Source organism: Rhinatrema bivittatum, chromosome 1 (genome assembly GCF_901001135.1).
Source record: "Rhinatrema bivittatum chromosome 1, aRhiBiv1.1, whole genome shotgun sequence".
NCBI classification, from domain to species: domain Eukaryota; kingdom Metazoa; phylum Chordata; class Amphibia; order Gymnophiona; family Rhinatrematidae; genus Rhinatrema; species Rhinatrema bivittatum.
In genome coordinates this window covers 652,109,656-652,135,377 of record NC_042615.1, presented here as the reverse complement: position 1 = coordinate 652,135,377, position 25,722 = coordinate 652,109,656, and the positions used below count along the sequence as shown (strand labels likewise).

The following is a 25,722-nucleotide window of genomic DNA, read 5'->3' as shown; positions in this document are numbered from 1 at the left end:
GATAGCCCTTCTGAAAATGTTGAAAAGTTCAGGTCCAAGGACTGATCTCCGTTGCATCCCATTAGTAATGCTCCCTTCCTCAGAGTGAGCTCCATTTACCAATATCTTTTGTCACCTCCCACTCAACCATTCAATCACTTTAGGGCCCCTACCAAGGGCACTTAGTTTATTTTATATATATACTGTATGTGTATATCTATTAGGGATGTGCACTGATTTTTTCTGTGCGTGTCATTTTCATTTCGTGTCGTTATCTGTTTTGTTTTTAAAATTGTTTGGGAGGTATTTATTTTGGATTTCCCTAATTTTGGAGTTAGTATGCACTAACAGGACTTAGGGCGCACTAACATGTAGTTAGTTCCCTTTTCTAAAATACAAAGGGATTGGCAAATTGTAAATATGCATTTACATTACATGCTTTTGCTGACTAGAACTTGATGCTATTATTACATCACTTATTGATTACACTTGTTACCAAGCACTGGCCATACCCCCACAAACACCACCTTGCAACCTTGGCAACAAAAACAAGTAACTAAGGAGACTGCCAATGGGAATCCAGAACCATACCTCTAGTTAACAAACTGCTCCCCAATGGACACTTTTTAACTTATTGGTAACATTTTTAGTTAGTGCGCACTAACTTGAGTTAGTGCGCCCTAAGTCCTATTAGTGCACACTAACTCCGGAATTAGGAAAACTAGGTAGTGCACACTAAGTCTGTAAATAGGAAAACTATAGTTAGTGCGCACTATCAGGACTTAGTGCACACTAACATAAAATACTAATTTTCACAAAATTTCATCTTGTTTTTTTGTTTCGTGGCGCTCCCGAATCAAGACGAAATAGACAATTACATTGCCATTGTCTATTTCGTTGAAAATGAATGCACAACCCTAATATCTATATCTATATACTCCTGAAGAAGTATTGAAAGGAGAAAAAGATTTTGCTGGCAGCTGAAGAAGATTGCTAAGTATTGCCAGCTGGGCAATACTGGGACTTAAAAGTTTGGAGAGAGGTGAAATTATGGAATAAACTAATTTCAAGTGTGTGTGTCTTGACTAAGATTCACCCCACAAACCACAGATCAAGCCCAACCACTGTTCACAAATAGCCTACAGAAAACAATGAAGAATGTGGATACATATTAGGAAACAATATGTGTGAAATACTTTTCTCTTTTTTTTTTTTGCAAGTCTTTACTTATAGAATCTTTTTATTTGTAAATTTGAAAATCATAAAGAATTTAAAAAAAAAATGTGGATAAAGGTCACACAAAATTCTCCAATCTATCCCTCAGTCATTAAAAAAGCAATGTTGCCGGGTATCATAAAATGTAAATCAACAAGCTAAATGTTGGTATAAATGTTTTTATGTAATTATGTAAACCGATATGATGGTCCCCACCAAATACCGGTATAGAAATTTTAATAATTAATAAATAAATAAATAAAGGATCGCACCAAACAAAATGTTTTTACTCTCAAGCTTCAGGAACTACAATATGAAAGATTTTTAACTGAGTATCACTTCAAGTTTAAATCACTTACCAGGTTCCAGTGATACTTATATTGGGTTTTTTTTATATATAAGAAATTCCCTTAAAACATTCTCAAAAATCACCAAAAGTGTTGTGTACTTATCTTTTTTTTAAAAAAAAACATCCATGCACATAATTAAGAATCCAAATTTAAGGTTGCCCCTTGCTCATGCAACCTCTCTGAAACAAAATCCTTTAAAGGTGCGACCATACTGACGCTGTATCCATGTGTATAGGAGACCTCTACATTGGAATGTTTCGGCGACCAAGCACCTGCATCAGTGGACCTAATGAAAGCAGTTTCTATTCCTTTGTTAGTTAGCAACTAACAAAGAGTGAGATGGGTGTCCGCAAAAGAATAGAAACTGCTTTCATTAGTTCCCCTGATGCAGGCACTTGGTTGCCAAACTGTTGCAGCGTCAGGTTCTCCTGTACACATGGGTACACCATGTGTATACAGCTGCTCCCAGCAGTTCTCTTCAAAGCTTTTCTGAGTTATTGTCATTTCTATTCTTTAGAGCTTCTTTGAGATATTGTTTTCTAGAGATGTGAATCGTGTGATCGATCGTCTTAACGATCGATTTCGGCTGGGAGGGGGAGGGAATCGGATCGTCGCAGTTTGGGTTTTTTAAATATCATGTAAATCGTGTAAATCGAAAACCGGCACACTAAAACATCCCTAAAACCCACCCCGACCCTTTAAAATAAATCCCCCACCCTCCCGAACCCCCCCAAAATGCCTTAAATTACCTGGGGTCCAGAGGAAGGGTCCCGGTGTGATCTTTTACTCTCGGACCTCCGTGCATTGTAGAAATGGCGCCGGCGCTACCTTTGACCTGTCATATGACAGGTCAAAGGTAGCACCAGCGCCATTTTGTTTTTTGTCCCCCGACGTCAGGAGCGAAGGAGATCGCTCCCGGACCCCCGCTGGACCCCCAGGGACTTTTGGCCAGCTTGGGGGGGCCTCCTGACCCCCACAAGACTTGCCAAAAGTCCAGCGGGGGTCCGGGAGCGATCTCCCTACCGCGAATTGTTTTTTCCGTACGGAAAAACGATTCGACTGCAGGAGGTCGTTCCGGACCCCCGCTGGACCCCCAGGGACTTTTGGCCAGCTTGGGGGGGCCTCCTGACCCCCACAAGACTTGCCAAAAGTCCAGCGGGGGTCCGGAACGACCTCCTGCAGTCGAATCGTGTTGCCGTATGGCCGGCGCCATTTTGCGCCGTTTTTCCGTACGGAAAAACGATTCGTGGTAGGAGATCGCTCCCGGACCCCCGCTGGACTTTTGGCAAGTCTTGTGGGGGTCAGGAGGCCCCCCCCAAGCTGGCCAAAAGTCCCTGGGGGTCCAGCGGGGGTCCGGGAGCGATCTCCTACGCTCCTGACGTTGGGGGACAAAAAAACAAAATGGCGCCGGCGCTACCTTTGACCTGTCAAATGACAGGTCAAAGGTAGCGCCGGCGCCATTTCTACAACGCACGGAGGTCTGAGAGTAAAAGATCACAGGGGACCCTTCCTCTGGACCCCAAGTAATTTAAGGCATTTTGGGGGGGTTCGGGAGGGTGGGGGATTTATTTTAAAGGGTCGGGGTGGGTTTTAGGGTTGTTTTAGTGTGCCGGTTTTCCCGCCCTCCCCCTTCCCCCGATTTACGATTTTTTAACGATAAATCGGAATTGTTATTGTATCGCGGCTCTAACGATTTTTGACGATTTTAAATATATCGGACGATATTTTAAATCGTCAAAAAACAATTCACATCCCTATTGTTTTCTACACTTTAGAGCTTCTCCAAGCACTGCCTTCTCTAGCTGTTTGATGACTGTGTGCAAGTCCTCTTTATGACAACATGTAAACCAAGATCTGGTCCCTCCTGATGCAGTTAAAAGAAACACAGTCCGTGTTGGGGGACCATGAACACTACTAACTGAGCTGTCGCCTTTTTTAAGCCAATAAAGCATATATTTCAGGCAGCTTATGAAGTTTGTGGACCTGAACTTTTCCAAATCACTCCCTGTTGGTATAATTACATTAGTGATTTGGGTTTTCTACCTACTTTATTTGGCTACTCTTTCAGATAATACAAGGACTAGGGGGCACTCCTTGAAGTTGGCAAGTAGCACATTTAAAACAAATCAAAGAAAATTCTTTTTTACTCAATACATGATTAAGCTCTGCAATTCATTGCCAGATGATGTGGATAAGGAAGTTAGCTTATCTAGGTTTAAAAAAAGGTTTGGACAAGTTCCTGGAAGATACGTCCATAAACTGCTATTAGTCAAGTTGACTTAGGAAATAGTCACTGCTTATTACTGGCATTAGTATCATGGAATCTATTTTTGCTTGCGTAGGTAATTGTATCCTATATTGGCCACTGTTGGAAACAGGATGCTGGGCTTGATGGACCCAGTATGGCAACTTCTTATGTTCTTATTTATATAAGGCCTGCCTATTTATCTGTGGCCACTGGGGCACTCTGAACATCAGAAGGTGCACTGCACAAAGACATTATACTCTGCAAAGCCCTCTGAGATTTAAAGGTTTTTATTTAAAGGTTTTTATATACCGATGTTCATGTACTGGTACATATCGCGTCGGTTTACATAGAACCAAAGTTGGAAATTACATCGAACAAGTGGGTTGGAAAACAAGTGGATTGGGTTGGAAAACAAGTGGATTGGAAAACAAGCCATGGCAGGGGCAGTGAAAAACCTTTTTGATTGAGAGACTCCTGCAAATTGCCTCCAACTTCACCCCCAACTGTCATTTCTTACATATATTCTTTATGTACACCATATAATGCTAATTTCAAAATCAAGTTAAAACACTATGCAGGAAAAATAACTCCTTTCACTCTCCCTCATTTACTTCCCCCCCCCCCCCCCCCCCCCCCACCTGATCCTCTCACCTTCCCAGATTTACTTCTCTTCCCCATACTCTATTTTACTCCTACATTCCCCAATCCACGATAATCTTAGGGTAAATGGAAATCAAAAGATCCCAGGTATGGAAAGCAAGAGATTTTTTGATCCTTGTTAGTTTTAATTATTGGGTGTAATTTTATGTTTCTATTGTTTTGAAATATTTTATTGTTTTTTTGGGGGAAATAGAACATTTTTTAATTAATGAATGTTTTATTCATCAGATGTTTTGAAATATTTGATTGGTTTCTGGGAAATATTAGAACAAGTTTTATAAATGAGTGGAGGTTCGTCTCTCTCCCCCCAGCACATGTCTGGCCCCCACACTCATGTACCTCTTCTTTTTGATTGTTGCCAGGGCATTGGCTCTCCCTTCAGGGTTCAAGTCTGCCATGGTGCATAACACCTTCCAGGATCACCAGACACTGTTGCTTGCAGTCAGTACTCCTCGTGGCCAGGCCTCATCAGCAGCAGCAGCCAATGATAGGGACAGCTGCCCATAAAAAAACGCAATTGACAGTAAAAATTCACCCAATAGTAAGCAGCCCTCGAACTGAAAAAAAATAAAGTGAATCACTAGGAAAAAAAAGCCCAAACTCATGTCGGAGTTGACGGCACGGCGCGCAACACACCTGCACACTGCAGGCGACACACTAACGTGTCATGACACACAGTTTGGAACGCTCTGCTCTACACCCTCTCAACCTGCTCCTTCCCTTATCCTAACATGCTTGGCTCCCCACTTCCCCCTCACCCAACCTGTTCTATCCCTTCCATTTCCTCTTTCCATTCTTCCACATCAGGTTCTCCCTAACTCCTCCTGGGTCAGCTGTCCTCCCCTGCAAGCTCAGCTCAACCATCCCTTCACTGCTCCCCATGTCACACCCCACACCTCTCCTCTCTAGGCTGGGCTTCTCTCACTGGCAGGCTCAACTCATCTCTCCATTTGTGATTTCCTCTTCTTCGCAAGCTTGGATCACTTCCCTGCACTGCACTCCCACAGTCCAGGCACTACTCCATTCCCCAGGTAGAGTTCTGCCTCCCCATCCCCTGCTGCACTTTTCTTGGCATTCATGGATTCCAGGTCAGTGGCAAATCTCATACCTGAAATGTCCATGCAAGCCGATCCATTACCTAGGTGCCATGAGCCCCAGCAGTTTTGTAGTCAGCAGCTCTCCAGTAGGCAGAGTATGCAAGTGATTATGGGCAGCCACCTCAGTGAGGCAACTGCCATGCTGTGTGAGTCACTTGTTTTAATCACCAGTTTTAGTGCCACACTATCTTGTGCGGGGGGGGGGGGGGGGGGGGCGTGGAGGGAAGGACAGTTGGGGATATAAATCCGCTCTTGCTCCCTGATTCCTCCTGCTTGCCCTTTCCCATGGCTAAGGTCTCAAATCCCTGAGTGGCAGAAGTTTGCTTTCTGCCAGCGGGAGTGCAGGAGACAATATGGGGGTCGTCAAGCATCCACAGTGCCCACAGAGCTGGTCCTCGTACTGTTTGCCTGCATGAGAATGATTCAGCATACTTTAGCTAATTTTTAATTGGCCATCAAAAAAGTGCTGCACTACTGTTTGAAGCCTCATTATGGTGGAGATGGATTCTCAGTGAATTATAAGAGAAGCCGTATTGCACGTATAGTAACCATGATAAAATGAGCACTGCAAAATCCCCATCTGCACACTTGATCACTCACTTTCCTCCACTAATATTTCTATTATCCTTTTGTTTTGTATTTTAGTTTTCTCTTTCTTTAGGTACTTGTCAAGAAGGTTTCTTGAAAACAGGGGGTGCCTGCCCTAAAGCATGCACGTCCCTTGCAACCACATAGGCTGTTGGGAACTGTCCCCGTAATGTTCAGGTATCATGTTTCATAGACAAAGTGATCTCTTCCAATATAATTTCTAGATATAGCAAATTTTTTACACGAAAAAGGGGATTTCATTATAAGAGGGTTCCATCTGAGTGGCATTTGCTAAAACTGGCTCATTTTATTTTCTTGCATGAAGCAAAGGCAATGCAGTTTTGAGTCATCTAAGGCATTAATTTCATTTTCCTATGCCTGTACTACTGCCCACACATTTGAGTTTGAGATGATGTCTTTGTGTACTTATGCAATGTGCAACACATTGCAGGAGTGTCCACTTGCAGTATAATACAAAATAGTAATATTAAAGCTCAAATAATACAGTATATGGTCTGGTGGGGTTCCTGGCTGAGTGGGAGGGGATGGTATTGTGACATCAGCAGGATAGACACAGTCATGAGCAGCCATTGAGAGTTACAAGGACCTGTAAATGCACTATTCTACATATACAGCAGCTAGATGATCATTTTAGTTATGTTTTCTGAGCATGAATGGTCTCATTGTGCTTTTCTACTTTATACAAAAACTGGAATAAATCCATTGAAACAGAAACCAGCACGAACATGACTATGGATGGACAGATAGATGGATAAACTACCTAATACCAATGCATTATGAAATGCAACTAAAAACTGTTAACAGGATAGTCAAAATTTACTCCCAACACACATGGATTAGACTGCCTTCTAGCATACTAGGGAAACTGAATCTATTCTTTCTCCTCCATTAGAGGTTTTGCAAGACACCAAGAATTGTGGAACAGTGTTTCTTATGGAATAAAACTTTATTTGTGGAAGTGCATTATAGAGCCTTGAAGTGTGAATGTAAAATATAGTAATTACATATAGGCATGCAACCATTTAAAATTGAGATAAAGTTTAAGAATTGGACAATCTTAAGGCAAAAAAGTGCAAATAGCTTACAAGTCAGTTCGCTTGCACAATTTTTAAATAGAATAACATTAGACCAGGGCTTTGATTTCCTACAACTTTTGAAAGGACAAGTGAAGTGAAAATCTGTGTGAAAGATATGTTATTTTGAGATTGTGCAATAGAACTGACTTGTAGATATTTATTTTTTCCCCTTATTTTGTCTGACACTTGGACCTGGCCTGTGGAATGTACCTCTCACTTTACAGATGTCAGATTGTCTTTATAAATTGGCACAAAAGAACGCTCCAGCTATTCTTGGGATTAGCCACACTTCTTGAGCTTTGATGCCATGAAGTGCTAAACATTATAAGACTGTTGGATGCCAGTGTCAGTAGCACTTGATTCACTATCAAATGGAAGTTGGGCAGTGGACTTGCCCTGGAGTGTCATCCTGATTACTCATGTCATAGGTTCACCGTAACTGGTCTAGTCCTTTGATATAGTGATCGATAATTTGGTTTGCTTCCTCAGACTGATCACTCTAACAGTATACCATCCAATGCCTATCTGCAACAAGCATTGTAGAGACCATTAAAATAACATAGAAATTGCCTTTTCTTTGTTTGGACAGGGGACAGTCTTATTTGCCTGCTATTCCAGAAAGAAAAATGTATTTATTGGAGGACAGGCTATCAAGCCAGGAGAAGACCACAGCCATTCTTTTGGATCAGGCTCTCCGGATCAAAGATGACATTATTTCCAGTCTGAAGGGAAGCCAAGGAAATTGCCAGGGGGAGGCAGTGGCTCGCCAATTGCTGGAAAACCACATACGAATCATCACAAATATAGTGAAGCAGCTCAGCAAAGATATACAGGTAGCTGCTTGCATTTTGTGGCAAATAGCATACCAGCTGAAAAACAAAAGGGCAGTATTGATCTCTAGCCAATAGACCTTTGCTATATTGCTGTTTTGTAAGATGATAAATATGCATTAATACTAGCATGATCTAGATATGTTGTGCTTTCAGTTTTAATCTGCTTTCTACATATAGATACTGTAATATTGCATTTCCTTGTAGCTACTGTAGCATAGTGATTAATTGACTACTAAAGTCCCTTACCAACACTTTCTAGCCCATGGAGAGATACAGATACATATCCCTCAGAAGATCAGCCCACGCCTTTTCCCCAGAGTCTGTCATCTAGCAGAGCTGTTGCTACAGGAACAGATTGCTCACACAGACTATTATGGAAATTTCTCAGAGTTTTGAAAAAGAATTGAAAATCACCTTGAATAAGAATTGCAGAAATGTTTATAATCCTTCAGGGAAAATTACTGTACCATTAATATACTCTTCTCCTGATTAAAAAATATTCTGCCCCCCCCAACTAGTAGTATAATTAGTTTAAACTGAAATGTAAAGCTTGGTATCAAAACTTTGATTAAAAATGGAAGCTTTAATTAACACAGCAATAAAAAAGAGTTTAATATTAGCCTGTGTTTGGATTATTGAAGCAATATCTTATTTTTGACATAGCCTAGAAAGGAAAGCAATCCAATTATCTATACTTAGATACTCTCAGGGTGAATGCCTGAATGGCTGCAGAATTCTGAATTTCTCAGATAACTCCCCATAAACAGGGAAGATTCTGTGATCTGCACACACCCCGTATAGACCCATAACATCTCTGTCTTTATTGAATGCAATTTAAGTTTATGATCCAGCCAACCATTAATCATTCCCAGTTCCTCAATCTGTTTCCTTCCTATTGACAAATACAGTTGATTGTCATCCATATAAAAAAAGAGAGGAATATCAAACTCTTGCAAATACACATTAAAAAGTAAAGGTGATTGAAAGCTTGATACAGTCCCCATTTTGGAAGTTTCTAATTTTCAAGAATAGTGAGGCCTAGTCAATTTTACATAGGCATGTAGGATTAGTTCAATCTCTACGTCTCCTCATAAAAGTGAAGATCTAAAAAAAGGATTTGATGGACAGAAAGGGAGAAAGTTCTAGAGGACAAATAAAGCATGGAAGAAGGGAAAGAGAGAAGATGAGTGAAAGAGTAAAAATCAAAATAAGATCAATAGGGTTAGGAGAAACTGGTGGGAAGCTGCAGTAACTGCAGCAAGCTATAGTTAAGAGTTTGTCTACAGGGGCAGAAAAGAAGGATCTAATTTTGGTGATGCTGCAGAGGAAGAAGAATAAGGATTTAGAAAGGGATTATATGTAAGTGGAGGAGGAGAGGGAGGAGTGAAAGTTGATACAAGGAGAGTGGGCTTATGGGAATGAAAGGATGGGGCAGAAGGAGAGGCAACTGAGGGTGGAGGAGTCGGGGGGGGGAGAGGTCTTAATTATCTTATTGTTACTGAAATGTGAAAGGAGTTGGTCGATATATATATTTAGGAGGGGTTTGAGGGATAGGAGTACACAGCCCAACAAGGCGTTATTGGAAATTTTGAGGGAAAGGGAGGGGATCAAGCCACAGGCCCCTTTATTTTTATGATAACTGTTACACTGGTGGACCCTTAGACTGAGGGGGGGAGTTGACTCTACCTGTAGGGAGGAGCCCCACAGGTCCCCAATGTCGGTAGGCGGAGCTGGTGGAAGCAGAGGCCCTGCAGGAGCTTCACCAATATCAGTTCACGTTCTCCTTAGGTTGAGCCCTTGGGTGCCAGAGCCAGCTGGTCTTAAGTGCAGCCTCTGCGGTGGTGGAAGTCCAGGTAGTCAGGAACATTGTGGCCAGCACACCAAAGGGTCAGCAGAGGAACAGCCGGGGGTCTGGAGAAGCTAAAGTGAAATAGGGTCACAGGCCGAGGTCAGAGTCCAGGCAATGGTCAAGGCAGGCGGCGAGAACAAAGGTAGTGATTGAAAGAGAAAAGTTTGAGATCAGAGGAAAAATGACAAGTTTGCTTATGTATGTTAAATTTAGAGGCAAAAGAATATAGAAAAGCAGATGGTAGAGAAGCTGTCTGTTTGAACAGGCCAGACTTGTGTTCTCCTTCTGGTGCAATGGAGGGACCGAATCTCCATGGTAGAGTGTCCTCGCTTTCCCCATTATGCCACTCTCTCGAAGTCCCTACTTCCAGTCCCCCACTCCCCCCCCACACACACACACAATGGGGAGCATGCGTCCATAGCTGTTACATGAGCTTCTTCACAACTTGCTGAACTCTAGCCACAACTCAAAGGATACACAGCCTGTTTGAGTGCACATCACTCCAGGTACCCAGCATGAGCCATTCCCAAAATCTGCCACCCATACTGATTGCCATATCTCCACTGAAGAGGGATCCCTAATGCCCCATTTAGCTGTTGCATGACTGTCTGACTCTGGTGCACTCGGACCCCTATCTAAGGACATGGGATATCCAAATGAGTATGCAGAGTTCTGCCAAAAAAGAAGCTCACTTGGTGAGATGCCTGTTGTGGTATGTGATGTCAGAGAACAGTGCAGCAAAAGTGTGGCCACATCAGTGTCCAAGAAGCTTTCCGCCATGCAGTGAAATCCATTCTTTACACTCTGAAAGAGTCCACTGTGCCAACCCATTGAAGACTAGGTGGTATGACCAGAACAGATGTGGCAGACATTAATAGTCCAATAGTCAGTAAGCAATTAGCCAGATATTTTGCCCTAGGTATTCAGTGGGATAAATGCTCTTACTGAATATTCTTGGCTGCAGATATCCGGCCTCTTGTAGATCGATAACTTAAAAACCCTAACCAGCTATTTTTGTATATAGCCGGTTAAATGTTTTAGTTATCTGGCCTTGTGTGGCCAGATGACTTCCTATTTAACATAGTTCTGTCATATTAAAAAAAAAAACCCAAAGAAGTAAAGGAACCTGAGACCTGATCCCTTCGCTTCGCCTCAAAATTTCCAATAAGGCCTTGTCGGGCCGTGCACTCTCCAACCCTCAAACCCCTCCTAAATATGTAAACATGTCTTGGTCCACAGACAAGGCCCCCTCCTGACCCCTTTCCTGGTGGACCCCTCACCCTTAGTGCCTGTCCTGGGCCAGCCCCGAGACCCCTCCTTATCCCCTCAATATTGCAAAATCCCTGCCAGGAGTGAGGTAAAGCATCTGCTCCTGGAAATTGGGTGTTGCCCCTATCATCATAAGCATAAACTGGGAAGTTTAAGCTTCTAATGCTTATGATGATTAAGCTTATAATGATAGAAGCAACGCTGGAGCAATGGGAGCAGATGTTTTACCTTGTTCCCAGCAGGGATTTTCTGATATCAGGAGGGATGGGGAAGAGTATGGGGCAGAAGGAGAGGCAACTGAGGGTGGAGGAGTCGGGGGGGGAGAGGTCTTAATTATCTTATTGTTACTGAAATGTGAAAGGAGTTGGTCGATATATATATTTAGAAGGGGTTTGAGGGATAGGAGTACACAGCCCAACAAGGCGTTATTGGAAATTTTGAGGGAAAGGGAGGGGATCAAGCCACAGGCCCCTTTATTTTTATGATAACTGTTACACTGGTGGACCCTTAGACTGAGGGGGGGAGTTGACTCTACCTGTAGGGAGGAGCCCCACAGGTCCCCAATGTCGGTAGGCGGAGCTGGTGGAAGCAGAGGCCCTGCAGGAGCTTCACCAATATCAGTTCACGTTCTCCTTAGGTTGAGCCCTTGGGTGCCAGAGCCAGCTGGTCTTAAGTGCAGCCTCTGCGGTGGTGGAAGTCCAGGTAGTCAGGAACGTTGTGGCCAGCACACCAAAGGGTCAGCAGAGGAACAGCCAGGGGTCTGGAGAAGCTAAAGTGAAATAGGGTCACAGGCCGAGGTCAGAGTCCAGGCAATGGTCAAGGCAGGCGGCGAGAACTGCAGGGTCAAAGTCCAGTCCAGTGTCAAGCCAAGAACAATCTGAAGGGAAGGGGAAGGAAGGTGAGGACCACAGAAGACAGGAATGAACTGAAGAGCCAAGGAAATCAGGAACTCAAGCAAAATGCTACTCCGAAGGGAGTTGACCTATTGCCAAGGCAAGGGTTGAAGGCAGGGACCAGTCTTAAGTAATCCCAGGGAGATGATGTCAACAGTGGGCGTCCAGACCCATTTCCCACCACTGGCCTTTTAAGAAGGGCAGGATCAGGCGTGTGTGTATGCTTAGGAGAGCGGTGCATTGGGGCCTGAGTGATCATGGCGGCAGCCACACAAACAGGGGAAGGGCTCCGTTTGTAGCTCCCAATTGGCAGCCAGACTTCCCCAACGTCTGGGGACCACTGAGGTCAGTGCTGTGGCTTGTGGGAAGCTGTTTGCTGTCCAGCGCAACAATAACACTACTTAACCAGATATCTTTTGAAGATATCCGGTTAAGTAGGAAGTTATCCTGCCATATAAGTCTAGATAACTTTAGACCTGTTCTGAAGTAGGTCTAAAGTTATCTGGCTAGCATAGCTGGATATAGTTCAAAATTGCAAAGTTAACTGGATAACTTAACTCCTCCCTAAAATGCACCCAGAACGCTTCTCTTTTATCTGGCTAGATTTTAGCAAAATAATGACTAAAATCTAGTCTGATAAGGAGCTCGATATTCAAAAACTTGCCCTTTTTAGATGGATAACTTCTGAGTTATCCGTCTAAATGTCTTTGAACATTGACCTCAAAGTTCTTAAATTCTCCAGAAGTCTGAGACAAATTTCTGGCTTTGACAAATTGTCAAAATAGAGTTATAGTAGCCTCAAAAGTAACAGATCAGATTATCTGTATTCCATGCAAATTGCAATGAGTATCCATCAGGTCCAGTAGCATTTTACCATGGAACAGCCAAGCAAAATCTGCATGTAATCTCACCTATGATCAGTCTGGCTATTCCTATGGGTACACTGGCTCAAAGGCTGCTGCACGGTAGAAATACAAGTAAGACATTTCCTATGAGTCCATCAATGTCCTTATTCATTCCCAATTACCAGATTACACTATGAGCAACTCTTTCCACGTGGAACATGCCCACATGAAATAACCAGCCTGGATATCCAGTTCCAAAATATGGTTTCAAAGACTCCTCAGCCCACCTCTTAGGCCATCCATTCTTTACCCATTCCAGCACATCAGCTAACTCCAGATCCAGGCAAGTTGCTCTTCTAATATGACTAACTCTAACAGTGCTCGCTCCTAGCAAATCCATAAGCAAAACCATTTACCCCGAGGTGAGAGATTGTTCCAGGCCTTCTGCCAGAGACAATCTACTAAGCACATCTGCATTAGGGTGGAGGTGCCCTTGTCAGTACTTAATGGTATATGAGTAGACAAGCAGAATCCTTGCCTGTTGTTGCATTCTACTGGAAACTAAAGGAGGCAAAGGTTTAGTTTCCTTAGGAGGCTGACTAGGGGGTTTGTGATCTGGGAGAATCATGAACCTGTGTCCATGCAAATATTGGTGAAATGTCTTACTTTCATATTTAATGGCCAGAGATTCCTTGTCTAATTGGAAGTAGTTTCAATCAGAATCATTGTGCAGATTGCAAACCCAATGGGACTTTCTAGGAGGGTATGTGAGAAGAGGATTTCCACTTCATAATTTGAGATGTTACATGCCAACATCATCAGCAACCTAGGGCTGAAGTGTGCCAATACCTGTGATAACTGCAACAGCTCTTTAGAGGCAGGATAAGTAGATTTTTGGGCTAGCCCTCACCTCCATGTAACCTGTTTCTGCAATAGGAAATGCAGAAGTCCTAACACTGTGAATAACCTGAGGAGAAACTTGTGATAGTAATAAGGAGCCAATTTATGCTTTCAGTTCTGACACTGAGTGAGTAAGCTGTTGCTTCTATGATTGCCTTCACTTTAACTTTCTTTGGTTACAACCCCTCCACACTGATTATATATCTCAAGAAGTGAAGAGATTTAGCCAAAAAGGGACATTTATCTCTTTTCAATTTCAACCCTGCCTCTTTGTAATTTCTGAAAAATCACTTGCAAAGTTTCCAGTTAAGATTTCTGATCTGATCCTGTCACCAATATGTCATCCAGATATATCAGTACATTTAGAATTCCCTGTAACCCTGCCTCAATGGCTGGTTGAAAAATTCCAGGAGCTGATGCCACTCCAAAAGGTAGCCTGGTACCTGAATAATCCTCAATGTGTAGTGATTGCTGATAGCTTTCTTGGCTCCTTATTGAGCAGCAGCTGTAGGTATGCATGGCACAGTTCCAACTTAGAAAACAACAAATCTTCTATCCTGGGGTCTGGGTAGGAGTCCAGTTGTGCCTGTCCAGAGTAACTTTGTAATTGCCATAAATCTGCAGTGACCCATCACTCTTCATAACTGAATAGCAGTAGCTCACTCCTCCTTCTCTCAATGGAGTCACTCATTAGCTACCTTTGCCTGGAGGATATAAGGTACTGTGAGTGGTCAAAATAATTGAGGCCTACTGCAATGTGAGTTTCCACTCATTTTACAGTGTCCAGTCCCAGAGCAAATATTGATGTATGCTTCTGGAATATATATAAAAATATACAAAATATTTAAAAAAAAAATAAATATATATATATATACAAATATATATATATAAAAATATAAAAAAAAAAGCATGACCACATCACCTCAACACTTATTTCACTTCATTGTCTACCAATAAGATACAGGATTGAATACAAAGTCCTATCCATCCTACATAAAATTATATATGAAGAGCAAGAAAATTGGCTAAGCCCCTACATACAACTACATACCCCAAGCATAAACCTTAGATCAGCAAATAAAGGACTCCTAATAACATCACCAATGCACTCAAATCAACTCACCTCAACCCAAAAATGAGCAATCTCCCTTGGTAGCCCAAAACTTTGGAACTCCCTACCGACTAAGCTCAGAACTCAAGAAAACCTAAAAACCTTCAAAAAGGAGTTAAAAACATGGTTGTTCAACAAAGCATACCAACTCACCCAATGAACAACACAACATCATCGCTCTCCAATCCAACCTCATGAATAAATAAATGAAATTCATCACATCTAGGTTTTCATAAATAAGAAATGAAACAAAAAACTGAACTAAATCCTTACACATGTTATCCCCTATGCTTAATAACAGTTTGTACTTTGCATCCCCCCTTATCCCTGTAACCTTATTTTGTAAACCGTTATGATGGCGTTATTTTGACGTTTCCAAATGACGGTATATAAAACTCATAAAATAAATAAATAAATAATCCAGTGCTGCCGGACTCAGCCAGATAACCTTTGAATAGTCCAAGCCTAAAACGTGGAGCCAGTTCTGTCCCAGAAGACAAGGAACATGATTTTGCAGGACAATCAAGGACAACTTCTGCTGCTGCTGCTGTTAGCACCTTAACTTCATGCCCACCATAGCAATTCCTGCCAAAGGATTGGTATTCCTAGAGTATGTGGAAAGCTGCAATCTTACTAGTTGTAGCCATGATGATGCTTTCTCTGGAGGACAGAACAACCAAATTAAGTTCTTTCCCATTACTGAGAAAGCTGTCCATTTCCACTTGGTGCTCATCTATATGGGTGAAGGTTGGTCTGCCAGAATATTCATGTAATATATATCCTCTTCTTTCTCAGGAACCGGTACCCGCTGATCTAACTATTGAGATTGGCTCTGCTTGAGATTGGAAGCTTATCTATGAGATTGTGAGGGGCACAATTGAGCAATGTAGCCCCGGCAGTGGCATCGCCAGCATATTCATATTGAAACCTGCAGGTTGAAAATTATGGATACCACCACAGTACAGACAGCATTATTACTGGTTTCCTTCCCTTCTGGAGATGGACTCCTGCTGAAAAGCAAGCAGAACCTGGTGTGGGCTTGGCGACGAAGAGGCAGAAGTGTGCTGGGCTTATGTCATGTGGTGAGGAAGTGCTGCTTCAGGTCTGGCAGAGCCTTGGATGAAAGGAGCCCGCTTCAAAGCTCTTCCCATAGCCAAGGGCCATCTCCATTGCTTTTTATAAAATCCAACCCAATCTCTGCCAGCAAGTGATCCTAAATTTGCTCATCTTGTACCCTATTCACCATCTGGTCATATATACAAGGAGAAAAAGACCTCAGAAGACAAAACAGAAATGCTAAAGCTTATATCCAGCTAAGATGACTCCGATCATCAGTTTAGAAAAACCTCATTTATTTTTTAAGTGAATATTTTATAGAAAAGAGTCTCTAAATGCTGCATATGCAGTCCCCCCACCACCCTTTTAAAGATTGTGGTCCATATTTCGCTTAGGCTGCCTCGAAGCATCATTCCCAAGAATCCTGGCTCAAACAGAGGTTTTTCTAGCTGATGATTGGAGTCATCATAGCTGGATTTAGGCTTCAACATTTCAGCTTTGTTTTCTGAGGTCTTTTCCTTCTCATATATGTGACGGGGCTCTAAGCCCATCAACTAATATTTTTCCCTAAAGTATATTTTCCCTGGAACGCTGTTCCTAGGCTAGGGGTGATAGGAGGAGTTACTATTTGGGGGGGGGGGGATTACTCCCATTGCTTTAACCCCACCTTTTTGGGGGTGAGGCTAGTTTTGGGGGTTTGTAACCCCTGTGAACATGTTCAGTGGTCAGAGGGTTAGGCATAGTTGAAAAAGCCAGGATCTCAGTATGAGCTATTTTGGAAAAATTCCTTCTGAATCTCAACTATATGGTAGAGTCTGGTTCTGAAGATCTTGAGATTTCTTGATCCCTGATGACTGGGATTTGATATCTTTTGGCCCAAACAACCAGTCAAGCAAGGGTAGAAAGAAGAAGAGTTAAGGACTTTGGAATAGAAGAACCCAGAGTCTCAACTTGGAACAATTTGGATTTGCAGTTTGAAGCTTTGGAGAAGTTTTAGAACCCATAGGAATATTTTCTTGGACTTGGGGATATATTTTTCTACTGGCTGTTTGAGTGCATGTTGGAGCTAAACTCTAGCTATCCCACCTTCACTGGTGAGGATATTTTCAATCACATGAAAGTGAAAAGCAGGAAAGGTGGTAAATTGTAGAAAAATGGACAGAGAATCCATCTGCTTTTTGTTGATCATTGGATATACGCTGATTCTTAGTTTTGTGATTCTAGCTTGGATCCTCTTCTTTAACTTACAGTAAAGACTTTTTTATTTGAACGCCAACTTGGGCTCCTTGGGATTTCATTGCTTCCCCTTCCTGAATGGAACCTGGTGTAACTCTTGTTTTTTTTTCATATGGTGTTGACCTTTGCTTCCCTGCACTTAATTTTCATAGCTTTGAATCTGCTAGAGATTTATGAACTAGAGTGTGAAGCTGTTGGGAGACTGTGGTCAATCGTGCCAGGAGCCCAGGAAGATAAGTCTTCCCCTCATCTAGACTCGAACCCAGATCTGTACCACTCCTAGTGATAGATAAAGAACAATGCAGGGGACCAGTCACATGTATATAATACAAAATAAGTTTTACACTTTTGCTCTTTGGATTTACTTGCTTAATTTTGGTGAACTTTTTAGTGTATTTTTATGATTAATTTACTCCTGTTTCTATATTACACTGTAATTGACAGTAGATAAAGACCCAAATGGGCCATCTAGTCTGCCCAGCAAGTTGGTCAGGGTAGTAACTGTTGTTTTGTGCAGGTTACCCGCATGCTTTCTGTTCCCTAAGTTGCCCTCTTGATAGTTCCTGTTTTTTTCTTTCTAATTAAATCCTTGTCATCAATGTAATAATTTGCTATCATAACACTGTGCTCACAAACTAGGTTTTATTGAGGACTCACAACAGCTCTGATTCTGGAGCTCTCCATTCTTTTACCAACATGGCAGATGAGAACTTCCTGGGCCAAAGTATCAACTTGCTTCTGCCTAGGGGTTGTTTCCAAACTCTACAAGAGTAGTGCACGAACCATTAGCACTGTCAGATCATAAAGGAACATTTACCAATTAATAACCAGACATCATACTCTACAATACTACCCTATTTATACAGACCTGTATAACTATTTTTAGCTTTATGGTAACCCAACAGTGAAATCTTCCCTTTTTTGGGTCATGCATTCATCATTTTAAGTGACGTAATTTCTGAATCCTAAGAAGGTTGACAAGCAGTTTTCTAGAAGTGTATTGGACTGTAAAACTTGCATTTCATGCGTTATGTATACAGCACATAATGCAATCCTAAAGTGGTCAGCATTAATTAAACCAGCCAGTTTAAAGAGTGCAAATCAGTATATACATATGAATACTTTCCAGTTAAACTTAAAATACCATCTGCCTCATTAGTGACTCATTCTTACTTTTTACCAACTAAGCCTTATTAATCTATTTTGAAGCTATGGACCACAAAGTATGTTCCAGATTGGTGTCTATTTTGAATAGCTAATATAGTCAAAACTTGCCATTTTGGGAATTATTCTTTTGATATAGGACAAAGAATTACATTGACGTGTTTTTTCTTTTTAATTCTTTATTTTCAAATTTTGAAACATTTTCCAAGCATAGAACTCTTGTTCAGAAAATTAGACGTTGGTACAAATAATAAATCCAGGAACTATAAATGAATTAAGCATACATCAATATCTTTCAGTACTCAATATCAAAATTATAGGAATTATGAGGGAGGCAGAAAAGAGCATCAATATAAGGCAATAATTAATATAAAGAAATAAGACTACATCATCGAGTAGTGCTACTGCTTTCTTAATTTACTGAGCTAGGCTAGTAACTAGAGCTTCTTGGGAGCACACCTGCAAAAAGGGTCTGAGCTGTTCAGGCTCTTGAAATATATACTGGACATTTGAAAGCCTTATGAAACATTTACAAGGGTATTTTAATATATAACTAGCCCCTAACTGAAGAACCTCCAGGTGTATCATAAGAAACTTTTTACGATGAAGTTGGGTTGCTTTAATTGCATCTGGATAAATCCATATAGGTCGACCAAAGAAAGATGACTACCTGCTCCTAAGAAAAAGCCTCAAAATATGATTGCACTCAGAGAGGAACGCAAAGGAAACCAGTAAAGGTTTTCTTTGGGTAATTTCTGTTCCCAAAGATGTTTCCAATAGATTATTTAAATCCAAATTTGTTTAAAGTCCCCCTGGTTCTGCTTCTTCAGCTTGGGTACTTTGTTGTAAATAATATGCTTTGACTATTACTGGAGTAGCAGTCTCTGGAATTTTTAGAATTTGCAACATATACATTTTAAAACGTTCTCGGGGGGGGGGGGGGAGACGCATTTTGGCCCAGATTTTAAAAGGGTTACGTGCTTAAGTTAAGCGCGTAACCCTTAAAAAAAACCCTAAGCGCGCCAAGCCTATTTTGCATAGGCTCGGCGGCGCACGCAAGCCCCGGGACGTGCGTAAGTCCCTGGGCTTTGCTAAGGGGGCATGTCGGGGGTGTGTCGAGGGGGCGGCACGATGTTCGGGGTGTTCCGGTGGCGTGGTGCCGGTCCGGGGGCATTCCAGGGGGGCGTGACTGAGGCCTCCGGACCAGCCCCCGGGTCGGGTGATGGCACGGCAGTGGGCCATCGGCGTGCACGAGTTACGCCTGCTTCGAGCAGGCGTAACTTGTGCGATAAAGGTGGGGGGGCACGCACAAGTTGCACAAATGTGCACCCCCTTGCGCGCGCCAACCCTGGATTTTGTTCGCGCGAGCTGTTTTTTTAAAATGTACCTCTTTATTTCTAAATATATCTGTGGGACATGCATTCATGAACTTGTAATGCCTGTAACCCTAACATAAAGTAAAGAATATCCCAAGCAGAGGAAAATGGACTGCCTCTTCTGCACCTCTGGAGATAAGATTAAAGTGAATCAGTCTAGGAGAGAGTGGGCTGGACTACACAGATACTGAAAGGCTGCCTCTTGCGGTAGTTTAAAGGAAGCCTGAAGAATCAAGTGGGAGTGGAAAATCCTGGGAGAGCAACTTTTTCATTCCAGAATATAGCAACCGACACCCATGACTGAGGGTCCAAATGATTTGGAGAAGAACTAGGTGAACTGATGGCGTAATTGATGAACTGGTTAATTTCAATTATGCACACGTTTTTAAATATGACGCCTTACATGTTCAAATCAGGTTTTATGTAAGCCCTACTTTGTGTATATTTTTTTTAAAATGTAGGAAAGTATGTGTTTTCAATGCATCGCATGTGTGCACATAAACATTCATACTTGCATATATTCCAGGGTAAAAATGTGTGTACTCTATAATTTATTTATTTTAAAGTATTTATTTCCCGCACCCTCCACAGTTCTGGGTGGGTTACAAATAAAAATATACATAATATAAATTGGAACATAAGGCTAAAACAAATCATTTCAAAATGTAAATATAAAAAAAACAGTAATAGTAAAATATAACAGGAATAAAATAATAAAAATTAAAGAAACAAGTTTACTTCAAAATAAGAGATCAAAGGAGAAAATAGAGAAAAATGGTCTTGACATATAAATCTGAAAAGGCTTGTAGAAAAAGATAATGTTTCAGAGATTTTTTTAAATTGTTTTTGCTGGCAGTTAATCTTAGGTCAGGAGGTAGTGTATTCCAATCAATGGGACCTGCAATTGAGAATTCTCACTCTCTGGTTGTAGTTAGTCTAGTTGTTTTAGGGGATGGAATCTGTAGGAGAAGCTTGTTTTTTCATCTAAGGTTCTTACAAGGTGTGTATATGTATAATGCTGTGGATAACCAGGTGGAATTATTGTTGTAGATCAGACCATGAATAATTGTCAAAGTTTGGTATAGGATGCACCATTTAACAGGAAACCAGTGCAGTTGGTGAAATATGGGTGATATATGATCATAAGGCCTGCTGTTATTGAGAAGTCAGGCTGCTGCATTTTATAGAAGCTAAAGTGAGCAGATTGTAGATTGCGGAAAGCCTAGATATAGCGAGTTGCAATAATCTAGGCCAGAAAGAATTAATGATTGAAGTATTGTGCGAAAATGGTTCAAGTCAAGTAAGTTACGCCTAGGGTAGATAGTAGCTGGCAGATGGGAGGGAGGTATGGGTTAAGTAAAGCGGCAGATAAAGTGGATCCTTGGGATACACCTGTATTTAGAGCAAAAGAAATAGAACAAGATCGATTATGAATATTTGCTGATATCTGTTGTTTTTGGGTTTTTTTAAGTATGATTGAAACCACTGTTCCAGATATTCCTAAATTTGAGAGACAGGTAAGCAGAATTTGATGGTTTATGGTGTCAGGCAGCAGAGAGGTCTAGAAAAACGGAGAAATAGGAAGTTCCTGTATAAAAGCCATGGTGAATAATGTCGGTACTGGAAATTAAAAGAATTTCTGTACTATAGCTGGGTCTAAAACCAAACTGATATTGATCTAAGAGTGAATGTTCATCAAGAAAGGATATAAGTTGTTTTAGAACCACTGATTCAACTATTTTCACAAGGAAAGGTAGTGATGATATTGGGCAGAAGTCAGAGAAGGCAGGACTGCTAGTTATTTTTTTAGGAATGGGAGTGATGGCAGCAATTTTTAAACAATCTGGTAGAGTACCTGTAGTAAGTGATGAGTTCACAATATTGGCAATGGATAGGACAATGCTTTCTTTGACTGCTTTGAAAAGATTGAAGGAACATGGTGGACAGGGATGGGATGTAGATATATTTTGGAGATAATTTGTGAAATTTCAGTGCTAGCTACTTTTTCAAAAGTATCCCAGGACTGTGCTGCTGGGGTGGATGGTACAATTGGAAGAGATGTTGGGAAGGCAGAGACAATTTTTAGAATTTTTGATTCAAAGAACCTTCCAAATGAGTTACATTAGTCAAGAGGTGGATCTATTTTTGGATATGTATGACTTTTGTTATTGTGGTTAGTAATAGATTTCACGATATTGAATAGACGTTTTGAGTTATTAGATAGTTTGATACTTCTAGAGAAGTAGAGGTTTTTTGGCATTGTTAACGGCTGTTTGATAAAGTGTGAGTTCAGTGACAAAGAGGCTTAAATTTGCAGAACTTTTGTGTTTTTTCCATTTACTTTCAAGAGATCATAAAAACATAAGAAACTGCCATGCTGGGTCAGACCAAGGGTCCATCAAGCCCAGCATCCTGTTTCCAACAGAGGCCAAACCAGGCCACAAGAACCTGGCAATTATCATGCCGTAGATTTGGTTCTTTTTATTTTGCTGGTATATAAATGTGCAATTTTGTCTAATGTGTTAGTTAAAGCAGTATTCCAGGTGACTTATAGCTTAATGGTATATGAAGTAGGAGAGTTACTGATCAATGGTAATAAGTTATCAGTGAAGGTCTCTGGATTAATGTGTTTTCATTTAGTCTTTAAGACGATAGATAAGCTATTGTTTTGTGGTTAACATTAATAGTGGCATTCACAATGTAGTGATCTGATCAAGGTATGGGAGAAATACTTGTTAGGTGAGAATCAAATGTAAAAGTGATTGGGTGTAAATATAGCAAATCTAATGTATGACCAGCTTTATGGGTTGGAGCAGTAATGAATTGTTGCCATTCTAGAGCATGCATAGTGTTAAAAAAATATTCAGTTGAAGCAGCTAGTGGAATTGTGTCAATGTGTATATTGAAATCATCTAATATGATTGTTTTATCAGGATGATATAAAAGAATGGTAAAATATTCAAGTAGCTGCGATGAGTTCTGAGTTAAAAGTCCCGGAGAGCAATATGTTAGAGATCGAAACGTGAGCTGGTGAGTAAATATCTCAAATGGAGGCAGTAAGTCCACAGGGAGCAGAGAAAAAGTAAGGGAAATTTTGTGGAAAATAATTAGTCCCCCACCTCGACCAGTGGTACGAGGGTGATGTTGGAAGGTGTAGTTGTGGGGGCAGCAAAGCTTTAGGAGAGATTCATCTCCTGAGTTGCTTCATGATTCTGTTTTATAAAGATATTCGATATTTGAGTCTGATAGGATGTCATGGATGAGAGGTGATTTTTTATTCTTATGGATCTAATATTTAGTAATGAATGATTGAAAGAGGAGAACAAAGTATTTGACTGTTGGTTGGTGGAGGGTAATAAGGGAATGCGAATGAGAGCTGAGTTAGGCCTAGGTAGTGTGTGTCATGGACATAACGAGCCATATCTTCCTTGGCCAGTTAAAGTGGGAATGAACATGGGTTTGGAGAACAATTGAATACAAATAAAGATAAAGAGCATTGGCGCACTTAGTCGCAAACAAAGGAGCATGCTCCTTTGTTCGCACTCCTTCGTGAGTGCTCCAAAGGTGCACGCACCACTGACACAAGCACTTCCGTCGCCCAGGGTGATGCACAGGGGGGTGGGGTTACGGTCCTCCGAAGCAGCAGCTCAATTGCAGGAGCTCAGAAGGGATAGCTGGTCCTGGCGAGGAGTAGCAGCGAGCAGGCACTCATATCTGATATGCAAGGGGTATAAAATACTATCACAGATCTACCCACAGCCATATATGCGTATATATGCCACCACTCATTGTTTGAAAGTTGCCTTCCCTGGTTTTATTTAAAATCTACCCCTATTTACTTAGGGGTAGATTTTAAAAGGTTGCGCGCGCACATGGAATCCCGATTTTATAACATGCGTGCGCAGATGCGCGCATGTTATAAAATCAGGGGTCAGTGCGTGCATGGGGGTGCACAATTGTGCAACTTACACGCACCGATACCCGTGGCCTTTCCCCGTTCCCTCCCAGGCCGCTCTGATTTCGGAGCGGCCTCGAAGGAAACTTCCTAACCCTCTAACCTCCCATCCCCTTCCCCTCCTGCCCCCTAGCCGTATCCTAACCCCCCCCCCCCCCCCCCGACTTTTATTTTACCTGTTACACCTGCCGGCAGCCTGCCAGCACCCAATCCTCGGACACAGCAGCAAATGGCCACTTTGGCCCCGCCCCATCCCTTTTTCGACGCCCCAGGATATGCGCATCGCCGGGCCTTTATAAAATAGGCTCGGCGTGCATAGGCTTTTTAAAATCTACCCCAAAATGATTAGACAAGCTTTTTTCCAAAACCTGTCAGGAATCCCTTACACTGAAAGGAAAATAACTTGTAGAAGACATCCAAATATTTTATTGGTGACATCACTCTTACTTATCTAATGTAATACAAGAACTTACCGATTCATACAGTAAGGAAAAAATTGTGTTTTAAGATTAGAAAGTCAGTATGTGCAGAATCAGCAAAACAAGGTCCAAGCACATCATGAAAAGTACAAGGCACATTTCTAATTCTGAACAGAAGCTGAAATGCAATGGTAGGCGGTCAAGTCATCCCTTATTTTGACAAAAAACTTGCTGACACATTGCTGCACACTTCATTAGAGCAACTTGTTCCAGTGTTTTATTCAATATACATGTGCAATAGTTCCCATCCATAATAAATTCCATCTTAATTCCATTATGATAATATGAATGTATTTACTGGTTTTCATCCAAAGCTTCTAGCATGCCTCACAAATTATAATAATTTAACTTATACATAGTTCCTTTTCCATCAATGCGTTTTTTCCAATTTCAGTGCCTGACAGGTATGATAATTTTCAAGGGGGAAAGGGAAGGAGGAAAAATTTTATGCTACCACAGGACTATTCTGCTGAATGAACATGGGAAGTATATGCATTGTCCCTTCCTCTACAGATGTGACCACAACTAACTGATTAGGATAGGTGATCCGTTGTAGACCTATATTCATTCAAATTGAATGCCTCACAAAGTTGTCTTCTGTCCGGTTTCAAATGGGTAATCTATGGTAAAGGAAGAAAGGGATTTGCCCTGTTTCCCACAAAGTCAGTAAGGAATCAAGTTCCAAAAGCTCAACCAGGAGAGTGCCATCTCCAAGGTACATCCTCAACACCACTTGGCCAGTATAGGCCTTAGCTGTAGTGACAGCCATCCTTCCTGAACACGTGTGTACGCCCTCCACGACACATCCACATCCACATCCAACCAACCAGTTGTGATAGACATGGGATCAGATCCTGCAGCACAGAGCTGCACCCTAAGCCATCCCAGAAGGTGCAGTAATTTACGTTCATGCCACAGAGTTGGCACAGCACCTTCAATGTTATTCACACTGTGCTAGTTTTGCCACGCAGATTCAAATCACAACTATAACTTAGTCTCAGTTACAAATGCAGCTGGCCTTTTGTGATCCAATCTGGCTATTTCCAAACCACAGTCTTTCAGTGGGCAAACAAATATATTAGCACTATGATGGCACCACTTATAGGATTTCAATTTAAAATCTTGGCATGGTGCTTTTCATTGCTTAGCCTCCAAGATCTGATGAGTTCAGGCAGAGAGGTTGGGGGTTAACTGCACAGACATAATAAAATAACCATGGGACTTAATTGCACATTTACAGGTCTTGGAGGAGCAAATAATAAGTAGAGACCGTGTATCTACAGGGACCAATTTTGCTGTGCAAAGCTTAGACCAGAAACATTATGCTGGTATTGGAGACCTTCGTGGAAGGGTGGCCAGGTGAGTAGATTTCTGTGAAATGTTCTATAAAATGTTCTTTCTTTCTGGCTGCCAACAGAATCTATATCTTTTACTGTTTGCTCCCATGGAAGAATTATGCAATCATTCTGCTTCTTGAAGAAGTTGTATAGCATTTAGCATAGGACTATCATTCCTGTTCTTA

At 41.5% G+C, this 25,722-nt stretch overlaps 1 protein-coding gene across 1 annotated transcript in view; it reads left to right on the top strand.

The window, feature by feature from the left end:
- Nucleotides 1–25,722, top strand: part of FAM81B (family with sequence similarity 81 member B) — a 222,653-nt gene that overhangs the window by 84,668 nt on the left and 112,263 nt on the right. Inside the window, exons 4-5 of the mRNA XM_029573123.1 lie at nt 7,824–8,067; nt 25,441–25,559. Coding sequence (XP_029428983.1) covers nt 7,824–8,067; nt 25,441–25,559 — 363 coding nt within the window. The remainder of the gene's footprint in view (nt 1–7,823; nt 8,068–25,440; nt 25,560–25,722) is intronic.